The 19,954-nt window shown below is 40.6% G+C and overlaps 1 protein-coding gene across 8 annotated transcripts in view; it reads right to left on the minus strand.

Moving 5' to 3' along the window:
• Nucleotides 1-19,954, minus strand: part of HDAC4 (histone deacetylase 4) — a 224,581-nt gene that overhangs the window by 37,058 nt on the left and 167,569 nt on the right. For all 8 annotated transcript variants that reach the window (XM_056537011.1, XM_056537015.1, XM_056537012.1 and 5 more), the window contains 11 exons: nucleotides 17,029-17,160; nucleotides 16,707-16,816; nucleotides 12,354-12,470; nucleotides 10,112-10,292; nucleotides 9,799-10,025; nucleotides 8,163-8,411; nucleotides 7,888-8,074; nucleotides 7,653-7,786; nucleotides 7,454-7,559; nucleotides 7,099-7,145; nucleotides 6,811-6,918 (listed from right to left, as the gene is read on the minus strand). In XM_056537011.1, the coding sequence (XP_056392986.1) occupies nucleotides 6,811-6,918; nucleotides 7,099-7,145; nucleotides 7,454-7,559; nucleotides 7,653-7,786; nucleotides 7,888-8,074; nucleotides 8,163-8,411; nucleotides 9,799-10,025; nucleotides 10,112-10,292; nucleotides 12,354-12,470; nucleotides 16,707-16,816; nucleotides 17,029-17,160 (1,598 nt within the window). The remainder of the gene's footprint in view (nucleotides 1-6,810; nucleotides 6,919-7,098; nucleotides 7,146-7,453; nucleotides 7,560-7,652; nucleotides 7,787-7,887; nucleotides 8,075-8,162; nucleotides 8,412-9,798; nucleotides 10,026-10,111; nucleotides 10,293-12,353; nucleotides 12,471-16,706; nucleotides 16,817-17,028; nucleotides 17,161-19,954) is intronic.

A 19,954-nucleotide genomic window follows, 5' to 3' on the forward strand; every position in this document is an offset into this window, starting at 1 on the left:
TTGAGAAAAAAAAAATGAAACACACTTTAAACACATTATTAAAATACATAAAAAAATAATTTTAAACAATATATTTTTACATTTAAATGGTCCCTTACAATACAATTTTATTATTGGCTAAACTTTTTGTTCCCTGCCCGCCCACATACATTGGTCCCGATTTAAAAATGAATACAAATTTCATTATAAAAAATTGCAATTTTGTGAAACTTTTTTTTTTTTCTATCCAAACTTTTATTTATTTATTTTTTTTGGTACCCAACAAATTTTGGAAAAAAATAAATAAAAAACGCCAAAAGGGGCCAAAAATGCAATTTCCACTCAAATGCAAAAACGCCAGAAAAACCGCCAGACGCAGGATATTGCACTGGCGTTTTTTCCACACAAAAAAAACAAAGTGGAAACTTAGCCACAGAGCAGTGTTGCCTTTAGCTGTTGCAAAGCTACATCTCCCAGCATGCCCACACATCCTTTGTCTGTAGTTTTGCAAGAGATGGAGGCGCACAGCTGGAGAATACACAGCTCTAATACAGAGTTTTATAAAGATTGTACCCCCAGCTGTTGCAAAACTACAACTCCCATCATGGGAGTTGCAGTTTAGGAACAGCTGAAGGCTGTAGTGGTGCAACGGTGATCCAATACTGGATACCAACATGCTTTACAGCCGGTATTCAGTATGCTGCAAAATACAGAGTAGTCTGTCTGCATAAAGATAGATGACCCCTAGTGGCGGTTATTTTAATATTTCATTTTTTTAGTAAAATTTACAACTTTTTTAAATAAATGCATTTCTAAAAGTCATCTTATCAGTAGTACTACAAAATAAATGTTTTTCATAATGACAGTGCCTCATTAATCCCGTTTTTTCTATCTTATAGACAAAAGGGAGAGAAACGCCAAGATGTCATAGAAAAAAACGACAGTCTCAACCAAGGATGGAAAAAAAAAAAAAAAACGCCAAAAAGGAGTAAAAAGACGCCAAAGACAAAAATGTCAAGTGGGTATGGAATTTCATAAATCTCTATTGACTTGCAGTGGCTTTTTTCATCAAAAATTTGCACTATATTCCTGTTTTGTTGGCTTTGTGTCTATCAGGCCAAGGCAAACAGACACAGTCTATCTACACTTATGCTCTCCTCTATTACAGAGGTATGAGCACACAAAGAATATATGCTGTGGATTTTATGCTGCAGATTGTGTGCCATGTTGAATTTTATTATTTACATTCATTTATACAGCTTAAAATGACAAACATGCAAGATCTTTGGCACTGGTTACATTTGTATATGATGCCTGACAACCTCCATTACCCAAGTGCAATACTGCTATAACATCTCGAACTCCTAAAGCATTATTTACATTATATAATATAACCTATAAACATATATGTGTATATATATATATATATATATATATATATATATATATATATATATATATATATATATAGATAGATATACAAAAGATGAAATCCAGCAGCACTCCAAAATGTATGGTGAAAAAATAAAGTGGTTTTTATTCACCTATATGCGACGTGTCGACTGCCACTGCAGTCTTTCTCAAGCATAATACATGTGATACATTGTGCAGTATTTATAAGACCACCCCACCGGGTGATTGGTTACATCATTAGTAGGTAAACCAACAGAGAGAGAATCAGTTATATAGATATATATAGATAGAGAGAGATAGAGAGAGATAAAGAGAGAGCAGTGATTTCTAACATGTGGCTCTCCACCCTTTGCAAAACTACAAATACCAGCATGCCCAGTGGTCAGGCTTTGTTGTTACAAACAACATGAGACCAAAGTTATCTGTATTTGACTTTTAATGCCTGCTCAGTGATCCTTCTAAGTGATCAACTAAAGAGGCTGCAAAATGAGCAGGCAAGAGAGAATTCTTGTTCCATTTAATGCACCGGCCCAGCCTCCCTCTACTCTAAGCATGTTCTGCCCATACAGTGTCCCTAGCAACAGTGCATGCCAGCAATCAGGAGCCTACTTCTGGATGAGGATGTGGCGGCAGCTTCTGGGGACCAGTTTGGACATTGAATGATTTACAAAATATTGCTTAAAGGGGTACTCCGGTGGGAAATAAATATTTTAAAATCAACTGGTGCCAAAAAGTTAAACATATTTGTAAATTACTTTACAAAAATTCTTTATAAATCTTAATCCTTCCAGTACTTATCAGCTGATGTATGCTACAAAGGCTTTTCAGTCTGACCACAGTGTTCTCTGCTGGAACTTCTGTCCATGTCAGAAACTGACCAGAGCAGGGAGAGGTTTGCTATGGGGATTTGCTCCTGCTCTGGACAGTTCCTGACATGGACAAGTGTCAGCAGAGAGCACTGTGGTCAGACAGAAAAGAACTACACAACTTCCTCTGGAGCATACAGAAGCTGATAAGTACTAGAAGGATTAAGATTTTTTTAACAGAAGTAATTTACAAATCTGTTAAACTTTCTGGAACCAGTTGATTTAAAAAACAATTGTTTTCCACCAGAGTACCCCTTTAAGGAGCATTTTGGAAACGTTTATATAAGTTAAGGTACACTAAGTAAGAAAAAGGTGCAAAAAAGAACACAAGCCTACAATTGGTTATAGGAGGGGGGTATAAGTGATTATTAACCTTGCTCCCGGCACCTCCGCTTCGGTGTCTGTGCTGACAATCACATCTTTCCTTATGCTTAAAGGGGGTTGGCTGTGTTGCTGTCAGTATGTTGTAACTTATGGCTGCCTCATGTAGGCAAAGTCACACACCCATGCACTGACCAATGTCTGCACAATTTTGCTGGTACCGTGAACTTTGAACATGCTTATAGTGACACAGCCAGCCCCTTGGAAGTGTGGAGAAAATTATTAATACATGTTGGGACAAATACGGAAGTGGATGGTCCAGAAGTGAGGACATTAATATCTTTTTATAGCCTGGTCAACACCTTTAACCCCTTAATGACCAAGCCCATATTCACGTTAAGGACCAGGCCAATTTTATTTTTGCATTTCCGTTTTTTCCTCATCGCCTTCTAAAATCCATAACGCTTTTTTTTTCCATCTACAGACCCATAATAAGGGCTTGTTTTTTGGTGACCAATAGTACTTTGTAATCAAACCTCTCATTTTACCATAAAATGTACAGCAAACCCCCCCCCCCCCCAAAAAATTTTTAGGGAGGAAATTTTAATGAAAACCTAAATTTTGCACATTTTGGAGGGTTTTGTTTTCACACTGTACAATTTACGGTAAAAATGACGTGTTCTTTATTCTGTGGGTCAATACAATTAAAATGATACCCATGGCTAGATACTTTTATATTTTTGTACCGCTTAAAAAAAAAATCTAAAACTTTTTGTACAAAATCAGTAATCTAAAATCGCCCTATTTTAACCACCTATAACTTTTTCATTTTTCCGTATATAGGGTGGTATGAGGGCTAATTTTTTGTGCCGTCATCAGTACCTTTTTAGATACAACATTTGCATATATAAAGCTTTTAGAGAATTTCTTATTTATTTTTGAATAAAATGTGACAAAAAAAAGCAGCATTTTTGGACTTTTTTTTATTTTTTACGTTTATGCCATTCACCGTACGGGATCATTAACATTATATTTTGATAGATCGGACATTTACGCACACAGCGATACCAAATATGTCTATAAAAATAAAATGTTTACGCTTTTTGGGGGTAAAATGGGAAAAACTGACAATTTTCATTTTTATTGGGGAGGGTATTTTTCTTTTTTTTTTTACTTTTTATTTTTACATTTTTCAACTTTTATTTTACACTTTTTATGTCCTCATAGGGGACTATCTATAGCAATCGTTTGATTGCCAATACTGTGCAGTGCTATGTATAGGACATAGCACTGCTCAGTATTATCGGTGATCTTCTGCTCTGGTCTGCTCGATCGCAGACCAGAGCAGAACACCCCGGGAGACGGCCGGAACCAGGTGAGGGGACCTCTGGCCGCCAATGCTGGATGATCAGATCGCCGCGGCAGCGCTGCGGGCGATCCGATCATCCAATCAAAGTACCGCAATGCTGCAGATGCCGTGATCTGTACCGATCACGGCATCTGAGGGGTTAATGGCGGACATCCGCGCGATCGCGGATGTCGGCCATTACGGACGGGTCCCTGGCTGCTGCTAGCAGCCAGTACCTGCCGTGTATGACGCGAGCACCCTTCCGATGCTCGCGGTCATACACAGGACGTAAATGTACATCCTGCTGCGGGAAATCCCGCCAAACCAGGACGTACATTTACGTCCGTGGTCGTTAAGGGGTTAAAGACAGTCCAGGATGTGACCAAGCCCATTTTCACCTTAAGGACCCGGGCATTTTTTGCACATCTGACCACTGTCACTTTAAGCATTAATAACTCTGGGATGCTTTTACTTTTCATTCTGATTCAGAGATAGTTTTTTCGTGACGTATTCTACTTTATGTCAATGGTAAATTTTTGTCGACAAATTGTAATTTTTCATTTTCACGGACCACTGTTCCAAAAATCTGTCAGACACCAGTGGTGTGTAAATGCTCACTGCACCCGTTATTAAAATCTGTGAAGGGTGTAGTTTTCAAAATTGGGTCACATTTGGGGGTGAGGGTTCCACTGTTCTGGCACCATGGGGGCTTTATAAACACACGTGGCCTTCAATTCAGGACACATTCTCTCTCCAAAAGCCCAATGTGCTCCTTCTCTTCTGAGCATTGTAGTTCGCCCACAGAGCACTTTACATCAACATATAGGGTATGTTCTTACTCAGAAGAAATGGGGCTACAAATTTTGGGGGGCTTTTCCTATTCTCCCTTTTGAAAATGAAAAATGTAGGGCAACACATCCATTTTCACATCCAACTTTAACGAAAATTTGTCAAAAACCTGTGGGGTGTTTAAGGTGTACTCCGGCGCTAAGACATCTTTATCCCCTATCCAAAAGGATAGGGGATAAGATACCTGATCGCAGGGGTTCCACCGCTGGGGACCCCCGTGATCTTGCACGCAGCACCCCGTTAGAATCAGTCCCCGGAGCTTGTTCACTCCGGTTCTGATTACTGGCGATCACGGGGCCAGAGCATTGTGATTTGACGGCCCCACCCCTGTGTGACATCACCCTCTGCCCCCTCAATGCAAGCCTATGGGAGGGGGCGTGCAAATCACCAATTTAGACCTCAAATGTACACTGTGCACTCTCACTTCTGAGCCATGTTGTGCGCACGCAGATCAATTTACACACACATATGGGGTAATTCCGTACTCAGGAGAAGTTGCGTAAAAAATTTTGGGGGTCTTTTTTTTTTCCTTTTTTCACCACTTGTGAAAATGAAAAGTATGGGACAACATCAGCTTTTTAGTGTAAAAAAATTACTTTTTAAACTAACATGCTGGTGTAGACCCCAACTTTACCTTTTCATAAGGGGAAAAACACCCCAAAATTTGTAACACAAGTTTTCTCCCGAGTACGGAAATACCCCCATATGTGGCACTAAACTGTTTCCTTGAAATACGACAGGGCTCCAAAGCGAGAGAGCGCCATGCGCATTTGAGACCTATTTTGGGGATTTGCATCTGCCACCAAAATACCCTACGGCAGTGTTTCCCAAACAGGGTGCCTCCAGCTGTTGCAAAACTTCCATTATGCCTTGACAGTTAGTGGCTGTCCGGCAATACTTGGAGTTGTTGTTTTTCAACAGCTGGAGGCTCCGTTTTTGGAAACAGTGCCGTACAAGAAGTTTTTTTTTTTATTGGGGGGGTATGTGTAGTGTTTTACTTTTTATTTAGTGTAGTGTAGTGTTTTTAGGGTACATTCACATGGGCGGGTTTTTACAGTGAGTTTCTCGCTGGGAGTTTGAACTGCAAAGGAAAATTTGCTGCATCTCAAACTTGCTGCAGAAAACCTCCAGCTGCTGCAAAACTAAACTCCCAGCATGCACTGACAGACCATACATGCTGGGAGTTGTAGTTATGCAACAGCTGGAGGCACATTGGTTGCGCAACGCAGAGTTTGTTACTTAACTAGAACTCCCAGCATGTACAGTCTCTCAGTGCATGCTGGGAGTTGTATGTTTGCAACAGCTGGAGGCACACTGGTTAGGAAATACTGAGTTAGGACACAAACTGTTTTACAACCAATGTGTCTCCAGCTGTTGCAAAACTGCAACACTCCGCATGCATTGACTGTCGAAGGGCATGCTGAGAGTTGTAGTTTTGCAACAGCTGGTGGCTCGCTGCTGGAACTCCCAGCTTGCCCTTTGGTAGTCTGTGAATGATGGGAGTTGTAGTTATGTAACAACTGGATGCACATTTTTTCATAGAAAAAATGTGCCTCCAGCTGTTGCATAACTACAACCCCAGCATGCACATACTACCAAATGGCATGCTGGGAGTTGTAGTTGAAACTCCAGCTGTTGCAAAACTACAATTCCCAGCATGCAACAGGCCTCACCTCCTGCTGTATCCTGCCGCCAGAACCACTGCCGCTCCTGAGGGGACCCCCGCTGGGCCAGGGAGAGGTAGGAGACCCCTGCCGGCCCCAATCATCACCCAGCAGGGCAGTGATTGGTCGGTCGTTCCCAGGGGTTTGCACGGGCTGCCTGCTGATAGATATCAGCAGTCATCCCGGTCCAGTCGCCGCCCGGTGGGAACCGAAATTCCAGGTACGCCCTGGGTCCTTAAGTACCAGGGCGTCAGGGCATACCTGTATGCCCTGGGTCCCTAAGTGGTTAATAAATTTGGCAATTACTACTCTAAATCAAAATGGCATATATAAAAGTGATCATCTTAAGTCTTCCCTGTAAGGTACTTACCTTCAACTCTCCAGCCACCACCTTGGAAGCAAGTTCCACTACACATCCCACTGCAAGTCGAGCAGCCCCAGAGGAGTGGACCTCATTCCAAATTGTATCGCTGTCAACCTATATACATGAAAGTATTAGAAAATCTATCCCTTCCAAAATGCAGACACTCAACAGAAACCTTAAGAATGAACATTGTTGAATCAAAAATCTATTTAAAAACTATTTCAGGAATACCTGTCCCATTTTCCCTCTCTATACTATAATATAAAGTAAAGAAGCATAGGAATAAACACTCACCCCAACCCCTCCACATGGTAGACGGACGAACATGGTGGTCAACGATCCTGCTTGAGGAAAGGGGAATTCGTTAGTAACAGTCAGTAACACAAAGAAAAAAACAGCACATCAATCAACATGGCAAAAACAACTGTAAGAGCCTGCAACCCTGTGCTTTACATCGCACAGATGCAGTATTTTTTGAAAGAACTGATGCAAAACAAAGGGAGAAGGAAAGAAATATGGCACCATCAGCATTCAATACAATACAGAAGTCTAGAAAGAAAAAAATACACATTTGTATACCCACAAAATGTAACAGAGGGAAAAAAAGGAATATTTGACAGGTGAAAGTAAAATCATCATCAAAATTTACCCTCCAGCTTCTGCCGATTTAAAGGGTTGGTGCCATAGAGCAGAGAGTGTGCCTCAGAGTGTACAGTCTGCAGCTCTTCCAAAGTTGCTTTCCTGCCCCGTATACACTGCACAAAAAAATAGATGCAAATAGAAAGAGTTTATATCCATGTTTTTGAAGGAGCATGAAGTGTAGCCATGAACGCTAGATAACAGCTCACCTCACACATGCTCCTAAGACCAGTCTCTTGTAGCCTTGACCAGATGCTTTGTATACGGCCAGCATGCTCAGGGTGGCTGTTTGTGTTGCCACAGATGCACTGATGTTTCAGCATCAATGTGTCATAGACAAGGCCTGCAGGAAATGCGAAAATGCATGTTCAGTCAAAGCTACACTTTGTTTCATTAAGGAATACCTACTAAAATACTTAATAAAAAATAAACTGGACAACGAACCAGTGGTGAATCGTGGTTTGGAGGGTGTTTCTTGAACAGACATAGGAAATGAGGCAGAAGCTGGAGACGACTGAGCCCTCGATAGTGGTCTGTGTCCACTAAAATGGACGACAATACCAGCAGCTTCCATGGAGGCTTGGTAGTTCCTAAGCTGATGTATGCGCTGCTGCTCCAATAAAAGTGTTTGCTGCAATGTAAAGAAGATGAGTTTCAATAAGCTACAGAAGCAGCTTAGAGAAATATCACAGGTTAAGCACGATTCATGAGTAACATGCCTGTCTGAAGAGAAGGTCTTGCTCAGCCTGAAGTTTATTCTGCTCTAGCTCCTGCAGGCTGGCTTCATCTTCGCTTTCCTCTCTTTCCTGCTTCACACGCACAACACTTCCAAGGCTCTGCTCTTTATGATCAGATCCATGCTCTACATAAGAATCTTCATGTATAGCTTGATGCTCTCGCAACTCCTCTTCAGTTTCCTCAGGGTGGCTTTCATGCTGTCGTGAAACCTCATTGACTTTAGGAATCATCTGAAACAAAACATAAAAAACATCAAATACTATAAGGTCACATTGATTAATTACTTCAAAATACTTTTCTCATGTCACAGAAACATGTCAAAAGTTTCGGTTGGTCAGAAACTCAGTTATGAGACCCCCACTAATCATGAGAACAAGGGGTGGGTGGGTTGCATGGTAGCATGCTTCACTCACTGACTCTCAGCAATCTCTGTCCAGCTTTTCTGAACAGCCCCATATACTTAGATTGGGGCTGCAGGACAGAGATCACAATGAGCTGTGGAGAAAATTGTACTACCGTACTACCGAACACTTCCTGCTTGTTCTCCTGATCACCCCGATTATTTAAAACTTTAGACATGTGTCTGTAAAGTATCAGTTTTTTTTTTTTTGTTTTTTTTTAATGACACATACTTAACCATTACAATATATACTACATAAAGATGCCAGAAGAGAAGATTTACACCATTGGCTTATAGAGCATATAAGACACACTGAAATAAACAGTGTCACATAACATGACTATAGGGGGAAGTTCTATGACACATGGTGGAGAAATGATAAGACAGTATGTCGCCCTCTAGGGATGACTACATGTAACAGTAGTTGTTTCATATAAAAGACAATGGAGGAAATTAAAGATCTATTTCTCCCCTTTCTGATGTTGTGAGCCAACATTAGGAGATGCATACTTTTCTTAAGCTCCTTTTTTTTTTTTTTTTTTTTTTTTTTTTTTTTTTGGTGATTAAAATGTCTGTATCTCTAAAATGCACATGGCTGGCTGTCACTTCATAGCTTTGACTTTTTACAGATGCCACTTATCTCAAGTACTAAAACTATGTCAATACAGTGGATGCCCGGGTTACCAGATGTGGCTCTCCCACCTTCCAGTCATTAACAACATATCCTACAGATATGCACTAAATGTCTACTGTCAGAGTATCACAATAACAGAGATGCATTGAATGTGCTCATATATCAGTGCAGACCAGATAATAAAGTTGCATTAAAAATGGACATAACTGAGCCCCATAAACTGAAAAATAAAAAGTTATAGGAGTCAGATTTGCTCGCTATGCATTTCATGGTAAGGTGTCATTAATCAGATTTGCCCTGCAAAAAACAAGCCCTCACATGGCTCTGTAGTTAAAAAAAAAAAAAAAAAAAAAAAAAAAAAAAAAAGAAAGTTATGGATTTTAGAAGATGAGGAAGAAAAGAATGAAAAAGAAAAATATGAAAACTGGCAGTTGGGGGAAAGGGTTAAGTCCTAAAATATTTGAAATGATTTTTCTGGAACTAGCTTTAAGTAGTTTATGCAAATACGAGATTAGCATTCAGAGAAAAGAAGAAATGTGAAAGATAGCTCCTGGATAAGCACATGAAGAAGTTGGGCACACACCTTGTTGAGGTGTAGTTGCTGCTGTTGTTGGAACTGCTGTTTGTGCTTCTCAAGGAACTGCTGGTGCTGCTGTTGGATGACCAAGTGTTGCAGGGCGTGAGAGTTTTGAGGCAGCGGCGCAGACTGTGTACGGCCCAATGGGCGGTGCTGACGTAACTTGTGGATTGTGGGGGAGACGCGGTCAGTGGACACTAAGGACTGGGAGTGAAGAGGAAGTGCACCCAACCCTGGAAACAATAAAACAAATCTGCTAAAGCTGCAGGAGCAGATTCATGTGCAGTTTTTAATGGACACAGTAGTTTGATGTGCTCACCTGTTACTAGTGGGCTCTGTGCATTGGGCTGCTCCAGAAGAACCATATGCTGAAGAAGGGAGTTATGGGAGCTTGCTGCATCTGTACCAAGGTATGGAGAAAGGTGACCAGCAGGAAATAAGGAGAGTCGTTGTTGGATAGTAGATAGAGAAAGGCGTTCAGAATCCTGTCCAGATCCACCCTAACAATAAAGATTGTGGAAGGCAAAAAGAATTAGAATGTTTTAAAAATAAAGCATAATGTACATGGTAAATAAAAATGCGCTTGTATCGCAAGACTTTGAAATGGATTATTGAACTATATGCATTGTGTCAAAAGAGACCATTATTGGATTGCTGGAACCACTTGGAATTAAGGGAGAATAATGTTAGTAGAGCAAAAACAAGACAGGAATACAAAGAAAATGTAAAATGAAACATTGACAGCATAAATAACTTCAATCTATTAAGCTGCATAAATACAGACAACTGAAGTAGGTTTTAGCTCAATATCTGTAAAGTAAACCGCATTGTTCCCTGCAGAACAGCATTTACAATGCTGATGTACAAGGACTCACTTAGAAAATATCAATACAAGCACAGTAATGCTGAAACATATTTTAAGGACTTTACATCTGCATATAAAATTGTGTGAACCCCTGCTGTAGTTTTAAAATGCACTTAGAGGGGTTCCACTACAAAAAAAAAAACAAAAAAACATTTTGACAGGTCCTAGGGATATGTCAAAAGTTTTTATCGGTAGGAGGCCTCAACCAATCACTAAAACGAGCAGGAAGTGAGGTGCATGGTCCATTAACCCCTTAAGGACCACAGGTTTTTCTGTTTTTGCACTTTCGTTTTTTCCTCCTTACCTTTTAAAAATCATAACCCTTTCAATTTTGCACCTAAAAATCCATATGATGGCTTATTTTTTGCGCCACCAATTCTACTTTGCAGTGACATCAGTCATTTTACCCAAAAATCTACGGCGAAATGGAAAAAAAATCATTGTGCGACAAAATTGAAGAAAAGACGCCATTTTGTAACTTTTGGGGGCTTCCGTTTCTATGCAGTAAAATTTTCAGTAAAAATGACACAGTCTCTTTATTCTGTAGGTCCATACGATTAAAATGATACCCTACTTATATAGGTTGGATATTGTCGTACTTCTGGAAAAAATCATAACTACATGCAGGAAAATTTATATGTTTAAAATTGTCATCTTCTGACCCCTATAACTTTTATTTTACCGCGTATGGGTCGGTATGAGGACTCATTTTTTGATCGCTTTTTATAAATTATTTCATGATATAAAAAGTGACCAAAAATACAGTATTTTGGACTTTGGAATTTTCTTGCACGTACGCCATTGACTGTGCGGTTTAATTAATTATATATTTTTATAGTTCAGAAATTTACGCACGCGGCGATACCACATATGTTTATATTTATTTACATTATTTATTTTTTATGGGAAAGGGGGGTGATTTGGACGTTCTATCGCGGGAGTCGGCCAAGGACGTAAATATACGTTGTTGGTCGTTATGGGGTTGAATATGCAAGCCCCACTGTATGAGACGGTCTCATAGAGAAAGTTTCATAATGCAAGACTGTCATGTCACACAGTAATAGTAATTGACCGGAGTCTGAACACACTATGCTATATCAAAAGTATTTATTTTTTATTTTTTTTATAATGGCAGTGAACGTTTAAAAAGTTATTCCTTATCCACAGATAAAGCATAACTAGCTCATCAGTGCGGGTGCAACCACTGGGACCCCCTTAGATCACAAGAACAGGGCCAACCGTCCCCCGAGTGAATGGAACAGCAGTCACTTCTCCATTAACTGCCTATGGAACTTTTAGACATTAAGCGCTGCATTCTGCAAAGTTCAGACAACCTATAGATGTATAAGATGCAGCAGTGGCTAATTGTGTGTGCTTCCATTTCATTCACTCAGGGACATTTCACCTCCATTCTCATGCTCCGTGGTGGTCCTAGTGGAAGACCCACACCGATAAGCTAGTTGTCACCTATACGGTGGTTAGAGGATAACCCCTTTAGCTGATTTTAAGTTATCCACCCCTCCCAATCTACCACTTGCTCCTGACAACTGATACCTATAAAAAAAAAAAAAAAATGTTGGCATTAACTGGCATGTAGATTGGATATAGAGTGAAATAGTGGCCATTCATGTTGTATCTGCAATCCAACTTTTGAGCACAATATAATGAACCAATTAAATATATGTTAAACACCTACATTGGCAGATCCGCTAGCAGGCAGCCCAAGGGTAATGTTGGGTAAAGATGGTGAGGTATAGAGTGGCAGCTGGGTTACAGACCCGTCTCTGTTTACCAGCCTGTGAGCCAACGAAGCCTAGGAAAGTAAAAAAAATTAAAAAAGTTACACCAGCATGTAAACAAAAAGATTGAAACAGACGTCCAGCCAAAGAATTAAAGTACGCGCACATTTTAGAAACACAACCCAATGACATTTTGCCGCACTATGGGATAGAGAGTTAGATAAATAAATAATCTAAACATCTTGCTAGATACATTTTTTTCTATCAATGAAAGTGCAAACTTTAAATACAGTCCAAACTGCAGCCACCATGTTTTCTGTATACTGTATAAATCTGTAGATCTTAATAGTTTAATCATTTAAACTTCTGCCCATTCAGGAGTCCAGAGGGTGGTCCAACTAGGGGACTAACAACTAAATCTGTATGTCCACTCATACAAGGAGGGCTGTCAATCACTGATATGGACCGCGCTCACTGGATATGCCAAGGCAAACTTTACATATCAATCTGCTCACTCTGTGCAATTCTGCCCACGGCCTTTTCTACACAACAATTTCCCTTTAACATGTTCCCATAGTTACATAGTTCATTTGGTTTAAAAAAAAAAAAAAAAACACAAGAGTCCATCAAGTTCAACCTATATCCCTATTGTGTCCCTACTGTGTTGATCCAGAGGAAGGCAAAAAAACCTTATGAGGCTGATATCAATTGCCCTATACTAGGTAAAAAAAAAAATTCCCGACTCCAAATATAAAAATCAGAATAAATTCCTGGATCAACGTTCTGTCCCTATAAATCTAATAGCCATAACCTATAATGTTATTACTCCCCAGAAATCCATCCAGGCTCCTTTCTGGGTACTGTAGTCCTGCCACCCCTCTTACTGATCTGGTTGCCCTACTTTAAACCTTTTCCAGCTCCACTATATCTTTCTTGTACACTGGTGCCCAGTACTGTACAGAGTATTACATGTGTGGTCTGACTAAGTGATTTTTACAGTGGTAGAATCATTTCCTTGTCGTGGGCAAATGATTTAATTTGCCTTGGCAGCAGCTGCCTGACACTGGTTGCTACAGTTAAGTTTACTGGTAACTAAAACTCAAATGGGCACTGTCAGTTATAAAAACGTATGATATGTTGTAAAGCATGCAAAATCAATAGGTTTTGCAATTGCTTTCATTAAAAATAATTAAAAAATTCAGTATTTCATACTGAAAAAGCCAGTCAAAAAACTGCCTCCCTGCCTAATGGGATACATACCAGCCTGGCTGTGTCCACTCGTCATCACCTACGTCATGGACCCACTTCATGATAGATAAGTCTTGAGGTCTAAAGCTGCTGTGATCGGCTCCCTCACTGTCTGTTTCCTTCACAATCTCCTGTGAGAGGAGAAGGGGGGAGGGGCGGGAGTACACTGCTGCCTGTGAGCAGATGATGAAAGAAGCTGGTGACTGAAGATGGGGACTGAATGGAGGATTTTTTGTTAAAAAATTAAGTGTCCCTGCATGTATATGTGTGTGTGTGGATATATATGTATGTGTGTAAATCTGTGTGGTCTAGGTAATGTGCATGTGTATGAATAATTTAAGTCAATGGCCCTCATTTACTTTTTTCAGGTTGTGCGCCAGATTCTGTCGCACTGCGCCAGATTTTGCAGCAGAATTGAAAAAAAAAAACCCGACTACTTCTCCATTTTGCTAAGAAAACCTGAAAAATGGGCGTGGCTGCCGGGAAAAGGGAGCGTGGTCTCCGAAAAGGGGCGTGTTCCTGACATTTTCACAAAAACCCAACATATTTACTAAAGTTTCCACATAAAATGTGGTGGATTCGAGCTGGAGGAAAACCAGACAGATGAGAGAATGTGTAAAAAAAGCAAAGTGTAGGGAAAGTGGAAAATGTAGAGAAACCTTAGTAAATACTGTGGAAAATAAATTGTAGCGAATGAAAACCCACGAAGAAATCTACACAACACTCTTAGTAAATGAGGGCCAGTGTGTGTGTGTGTGTCTCTCTAATACAGGGGGACTACAATCATATGCCTCCAGCTGTTGCAAAACTACAACTCAAAGGATATGTGGGCATGATGGGAGCTGTAGTTTTGTAAAAGCTGTGAGCACACAGTGTGTGTATAGAATAAAACCAGAAAGGAAAGGGTTACAGATGCTCACTCCCGAGACCAGTGACTCAGGAGAGTGAGTGAGGGGGAGTGGTTATCACCTGAGGAGAAGAAAAGGACCTGCCCCCATGCTTCTAGTCAACAACATAAAGGTAATTCAGAAATAAAGCCAATTCTGAGAGAAATATAGGTCATAGACACATAAAAATTATATGTACATGATCATGATGAGATACTGAGCAACACAACAGTTTTTTTAAAATTTTTTTTTTGTGGGTGGGGGGGGGGGTGGAATCTTACAGGAACGCTTTAAGTCTTATTCCATGTTGAGCGCCCCCAATGTTTTCCTATTTTTCACATATTACCAGACAGGATTTTTCCTCCTAATGTGCATAACCCTACATTTATCAGTGTTGAATTTCATCTGCCACTTTCCAGCCCAAGCATTCAACTATTCAGATCCATGTGTAACAGTGCACTGTTCTCTATTGTGTTGGCCACTTTATAGAGCTAAGTATCATCTGCAAAGATTGACAATTATACAATCCCTCTACCAGGCCAATAATATAACGTATTTATCATTGTATAACAAGCACCCTCATTTTTTTTCAAAGATATCCGAGTAAAAAAATAAAAATAAATTCTTGACTTGAAAGGTCTAAAGCTAATGCCACCTCATTCCCTTCTCCTCTGATCCCATCACCCCCGCCGAGCCACATCTTTCCCCCTCCATCTGCAACCCTGTGCCATCTTTCCCCTGGCGGTCTGCTCGCCTGTGCCAACTCCACCCCATCGCCTTTTTTTTTTTTCCCCCTTACCTGGCCTGTGTCTCCGGACACTCTCTGACAGGCTCAGGTTCAGGCGATGGGGCTGTGGGGTCATTAAAGAACCGACGAGTGATGTCCTCTGCGCGGCTCCTAAACGCGCCGTCAGGGACATCACTCGTCAGTCACGCCAACCTTTAGTCCCCACTAGTAACAGTCACCCAGAGTATGTACCATTAATAATCACCCTCTGTTTCCTATCACAGAGCCAGTTACCCAATTATACACATTTCCTTCCAGCTCACGCATTCTCATTTTGTGTAGCAGCCTTTTATGTGGCATAGTATCAAACGCTTAGAAAAAAGATAATCAAGATATATAACATCCAGCGAGTGGTCCAGTCTTCAGCTCACCTACTCATTAAAGCTGATCCTGTTAGTCTGACATGATCGATCACTCATAAACCCATGCTGATATGGAGTCATACATTTATTTTCATTGCATTTCTCTAATTTAGCATCTCTTAGAAAAACCTCAAACAATTTACATACAACAGAGGTTTAACCAACAGGCCTATAATTACTGGGGTTACTTTTTGAATATTGACACTACATTTGCTATGCACCAATCCTGGGGAGCAGACCCTGGCACTTGAGTCCTTGAATATTAGAAATAGGGGTCTGTCTATTACATAACTAAACTCTGAGAACGCGAGGGTAAAAACCATATGGACCTGGTGAATTGTCCATTTAAAAAAAAAAAAATCTCTACTTCTTCCTGGGTTAGACAGGTGACATGTAAGAGTTTATCTTATGCTGTATTTTTCCTGGCATTTAATTTTCCTCTGTGAATATATGGTGAAGAATGTGTTTAATATATTTGCTTTTTCCTCATCACAGTCTATAATTGACCTATTATTTTCAAAGGGCCAAAGCTTTTAATTTTACCCTTTTTACAATTGATATACTTAAAGTAAAACTGTAAGCCTGTTCAGCCACACTAAACCCAATACACTGGGTTATAGTGTGGGTGAACAGGATTCCATAGCGGGGGGGCTCTCACTAACCTAAATTGTTCCAGTAGGTCCTGAGATATCATTTTCAGAAGTTCCCTGGCTGTATTGAGGGAAATGCACAGTGGAATCGTCCCTCCACCCCCACCTGGCTAGCCGCTTCTATTTCTCTCTGTCCCCCTACTAGTCTCGCCCCGCTATTTGCATATTCATAGTCTTCAACACCCCCGTTTCTACTGCGTATTTCCCTCAATACAGCAAGGGAACTGCCGAAGATGATATCTCAGGACCTACTGGACCAACTTAGGTTAGTGACCCCTCTATGGAATCCTGTTCACCCACACTATAACCCAATGTATTGAGTTTAGTGTGGGTGAACAGGCTGACAGTTTTCCTTTAAGGAACATATTGGAGTTACCTCTGACTGCATGCCTAAAGATCCAGCAATGCCATTCTCAGTAGTGATGTTGCTTGAGCTGTTGTTGGGAGAGCTGGGACCAGAACCAGGGGCACTATTACAGGCAGAATCTACAACAAAACAAGAAACACAAAATTGTCTTTTTGAGGTTTAGAGGCAGTAAATATAGCTTGATAAAAGATAATTGAAAGTCATAGTTTACAAGTAATTAAATTAATGGAAGTCCAGAATGAGCTTAAAAGGTGTTTTCCGGGACTATATGCTGTAGATAGGCGACTAACCATATAATGCTGGAAAACTCCTTTAAAATGAAGACACTCACCTGATACATCCAGCGGGCGCTTTTTTAGGGTAGTGACACCAGGACCATCTTTCCGTCTTAACAGTGGGCTGCTCCTGCGTTCTGCCACCTTTTGTTTCAGTCTGGAGCGCAATTTCAGATTGGGTTCAGATGCTAAAGAAAACAGCAAGAAACCGAAAGAAAGAGGAATATATAATAAGAAATGATATATCTGTGACTGCCCATACTTCGCTGAAAGCCTGGCTTAAATCTTAGATTATGTTCAAACTGCGTTTTGGTGGAAGTGCTGGGAGAGCTCCCGATGCTTACACCAATGTAACCATAGGCTCTACTGACCCAAACAAGGCAAAAAAAAATAAAAAATAAAAAAAAAGTGTCCTTTTGACATTTGTTGGGGTTGCATGGCATTGTCATACCTTCTTTCTTACCGTATAGCAAACTTAGCAAAATGTGCTGTTGTACTGTGGGCCTCAAATTTTTTATTCATTTCATTGTATATTTTTTTTGTTTTATGGCCAATGGACGACATCTGCCTCTATATGGTTATACAGTGGAACAGGTCGTTGGTATACAGGAACGCTGCAAACATATAACTGAGATTTTAAAACTAACATGGTGGGAACATAGTCTAACATGTAGGCTTCAAACTGTAGCAAGCAGCTTTCAGTCATTTATAAGCCTAGGAAACATAAAAGGGGTACTCCCGTGGAAACCTTTTTTTTTATTTTTTTTTTATTTTTTTATCAACTGGTGCCAGAAAGTTAAACAGATTTGTAAATTAATTCTATAAAAAAATCTTAATCCTTCCAGTACTTATTAGCTGCTGAATACTACAGAGGAAATTCTTTTCTTTTTGGAACACAATGCTCTCTGCTGACATCACGAGCACAGTGCTCTCTGCTGACATCTCTGTCCATTTTAGGAAGCATATGTCTGCTATGGGGAATTTCTCCTACTCCGGACAGTTCTTAAAATGGACAGAGATGTCAGCAGAGAGCACTGTGGTCATCATGTCAGCAGAGAGCTCTGTGTTCCCAAAAGAAAACCATTTCCTCTGTAGTATTCAGCAGTTAATAAGTACTGGAAGGATTAAGATTTTTTTAATAGAAGTTATTTACAAGTATGTTTAACTTTCTGGCACCAGTTGATTATAAAAAAAAAATAATAATAAAAAAATAATAATAATAAAAAAAATAAGTTTTCCACGGGAGTACCCCTTTAAATGACTGCATAATCCTGAGACCGTCCTTAGCCCCTGCACAAAATGTCTTCTATGTTCAGTCCATCAAATCCTAATGTGATGAAACAAACAGGCAACAATACGTTTGCAGGATACAAAGCCTTTTATCTCTATTACAGAATTGTATTTTTAGGTACTACTTAGTTTTATGAGCAAGATATGTGGAAGAGCACTTTACAGGTCTGGGTTATTTTTCACCTTGTACAAACACACATAATTGGATGTGACTGCATTAAGCAAGCAATGTTTTACCAGCAATAATAACTAGACACATAGCTGTAAATCCAGGGAGTCCTCACACGTCTGAGTGCCATTAAAAAGCTGAAATTTCAACATCCACATTAACTTCAATCGATCGCTATAATACTGGTGAAAGCTTCCGCTGGTACCTGGCTTAACCCACGGAACCAACTCAGCCCATTGCCTGCGAAGACCACATCAAATAAATATACTATTGCCACATTAATTATTTACAAGCATTCCTGTAACTACTTGTAAAGCACGCACAGGGAAATGGGAATGGAGGTTGTGGGCGGTGTGAAGAGGCAAAGAGACCAAGAAAATAACAAATGTATAAATATGGGAGTGATAAGAGTGAAAGGAATCAATGGGAGCAGTACTCCGAGGAGGAAAACACTATTAAATATGTAATTAATGCACTGGCCTAGCAGTCTGCACCACATGCACAGTAAAAGCATAGGGAATAAATATATATGCATACACAAAGACTGACAGCAGCTACTGAACATGTGTACATAATGGAGACAAAACAATTCCAGAAGCCTTCTAAATAATTTGCATCGTTCATACCATGTTTTTAGCCTACCGTGTTTCCCCGAAAATAGTACCTACCCCGAAAATAGGCCCTAGCCGGATTATCGGGGTGGGCTGCAATATAAGCCCTACCCCGATAATAAGACCTAGACCAGTGATCTCCAACCTGCGGACCTCCAGATGTTGCAAATGTTTGCAACTTCTGGAGGTCCGCAGGTTGAAGACCACTGACCTAGACAATGCCCGGGCTGCAAATATTAAAAAGCAATCTTTAACTTACCTTCGTCCTCCGTTCCCCCGTTGCTAAGGAACGGGCCTCTCTGTCCTCCGCTGTTCTCGCTCGCCGGCCGGCTTCTTACATGACAGTCGGCTCAGCCTATCATCGGCAGAGGCGGGACATCGCTGCGGCCGGTGATAGGCTGAAGGCTCTGAGACGTCACAACACCAGGAAGCAGCAAGAACAGCGGAGGGACCATGAGGCCGGTGCCTTAGCAACGGGGGAACGGAGGACGAAGGTAAGTTAAAGATTGCTTTTTAATATTTGCAGCCCGGGCACAGGAATACAGAGTACAGCGCAGCGGCTGCTAATTATTTGGCAGGGGGGGGAGAGAAGCTGCGCTCGTGGGTGACAAATGATCAGTACCCCGATGTGGGGAGTGCAGCGGTGGGCTGATAAACCGGCAGGGGTGGGGGGGTTAGGGACATTGGGGGGCATTTACACCCCCCACATTATCATCATGTGATATGCGCAGCTCGTGCATATCACATGATGATAATGGGGGGGGGGTAAATACCGCGGAACCGCCATGTTGTTCAATGTGCATACCTTACCATAAATAAATAAGCCCTACCCTGAAAATTAGCCCTAGTGTGTTTTTTGGGGCTAAAATTTATATAAGACCCGGTCCTATTTTCGGAGAAACACGGTATGTA

Source organism: Hyla sarda, chromosome 8, assembly GCF_029499605.1.
Source record: "Hyla sarda isolate aHylSar1 chromosome 8, aHylSar1.hap1, whole genome shotgun sequence".
Classification (NCBI taxonomy): Eukaryota; Metazoa; Chordata; class Amphibia; order Anura; family Hylidae; genus Hyla; species Hyla sarda.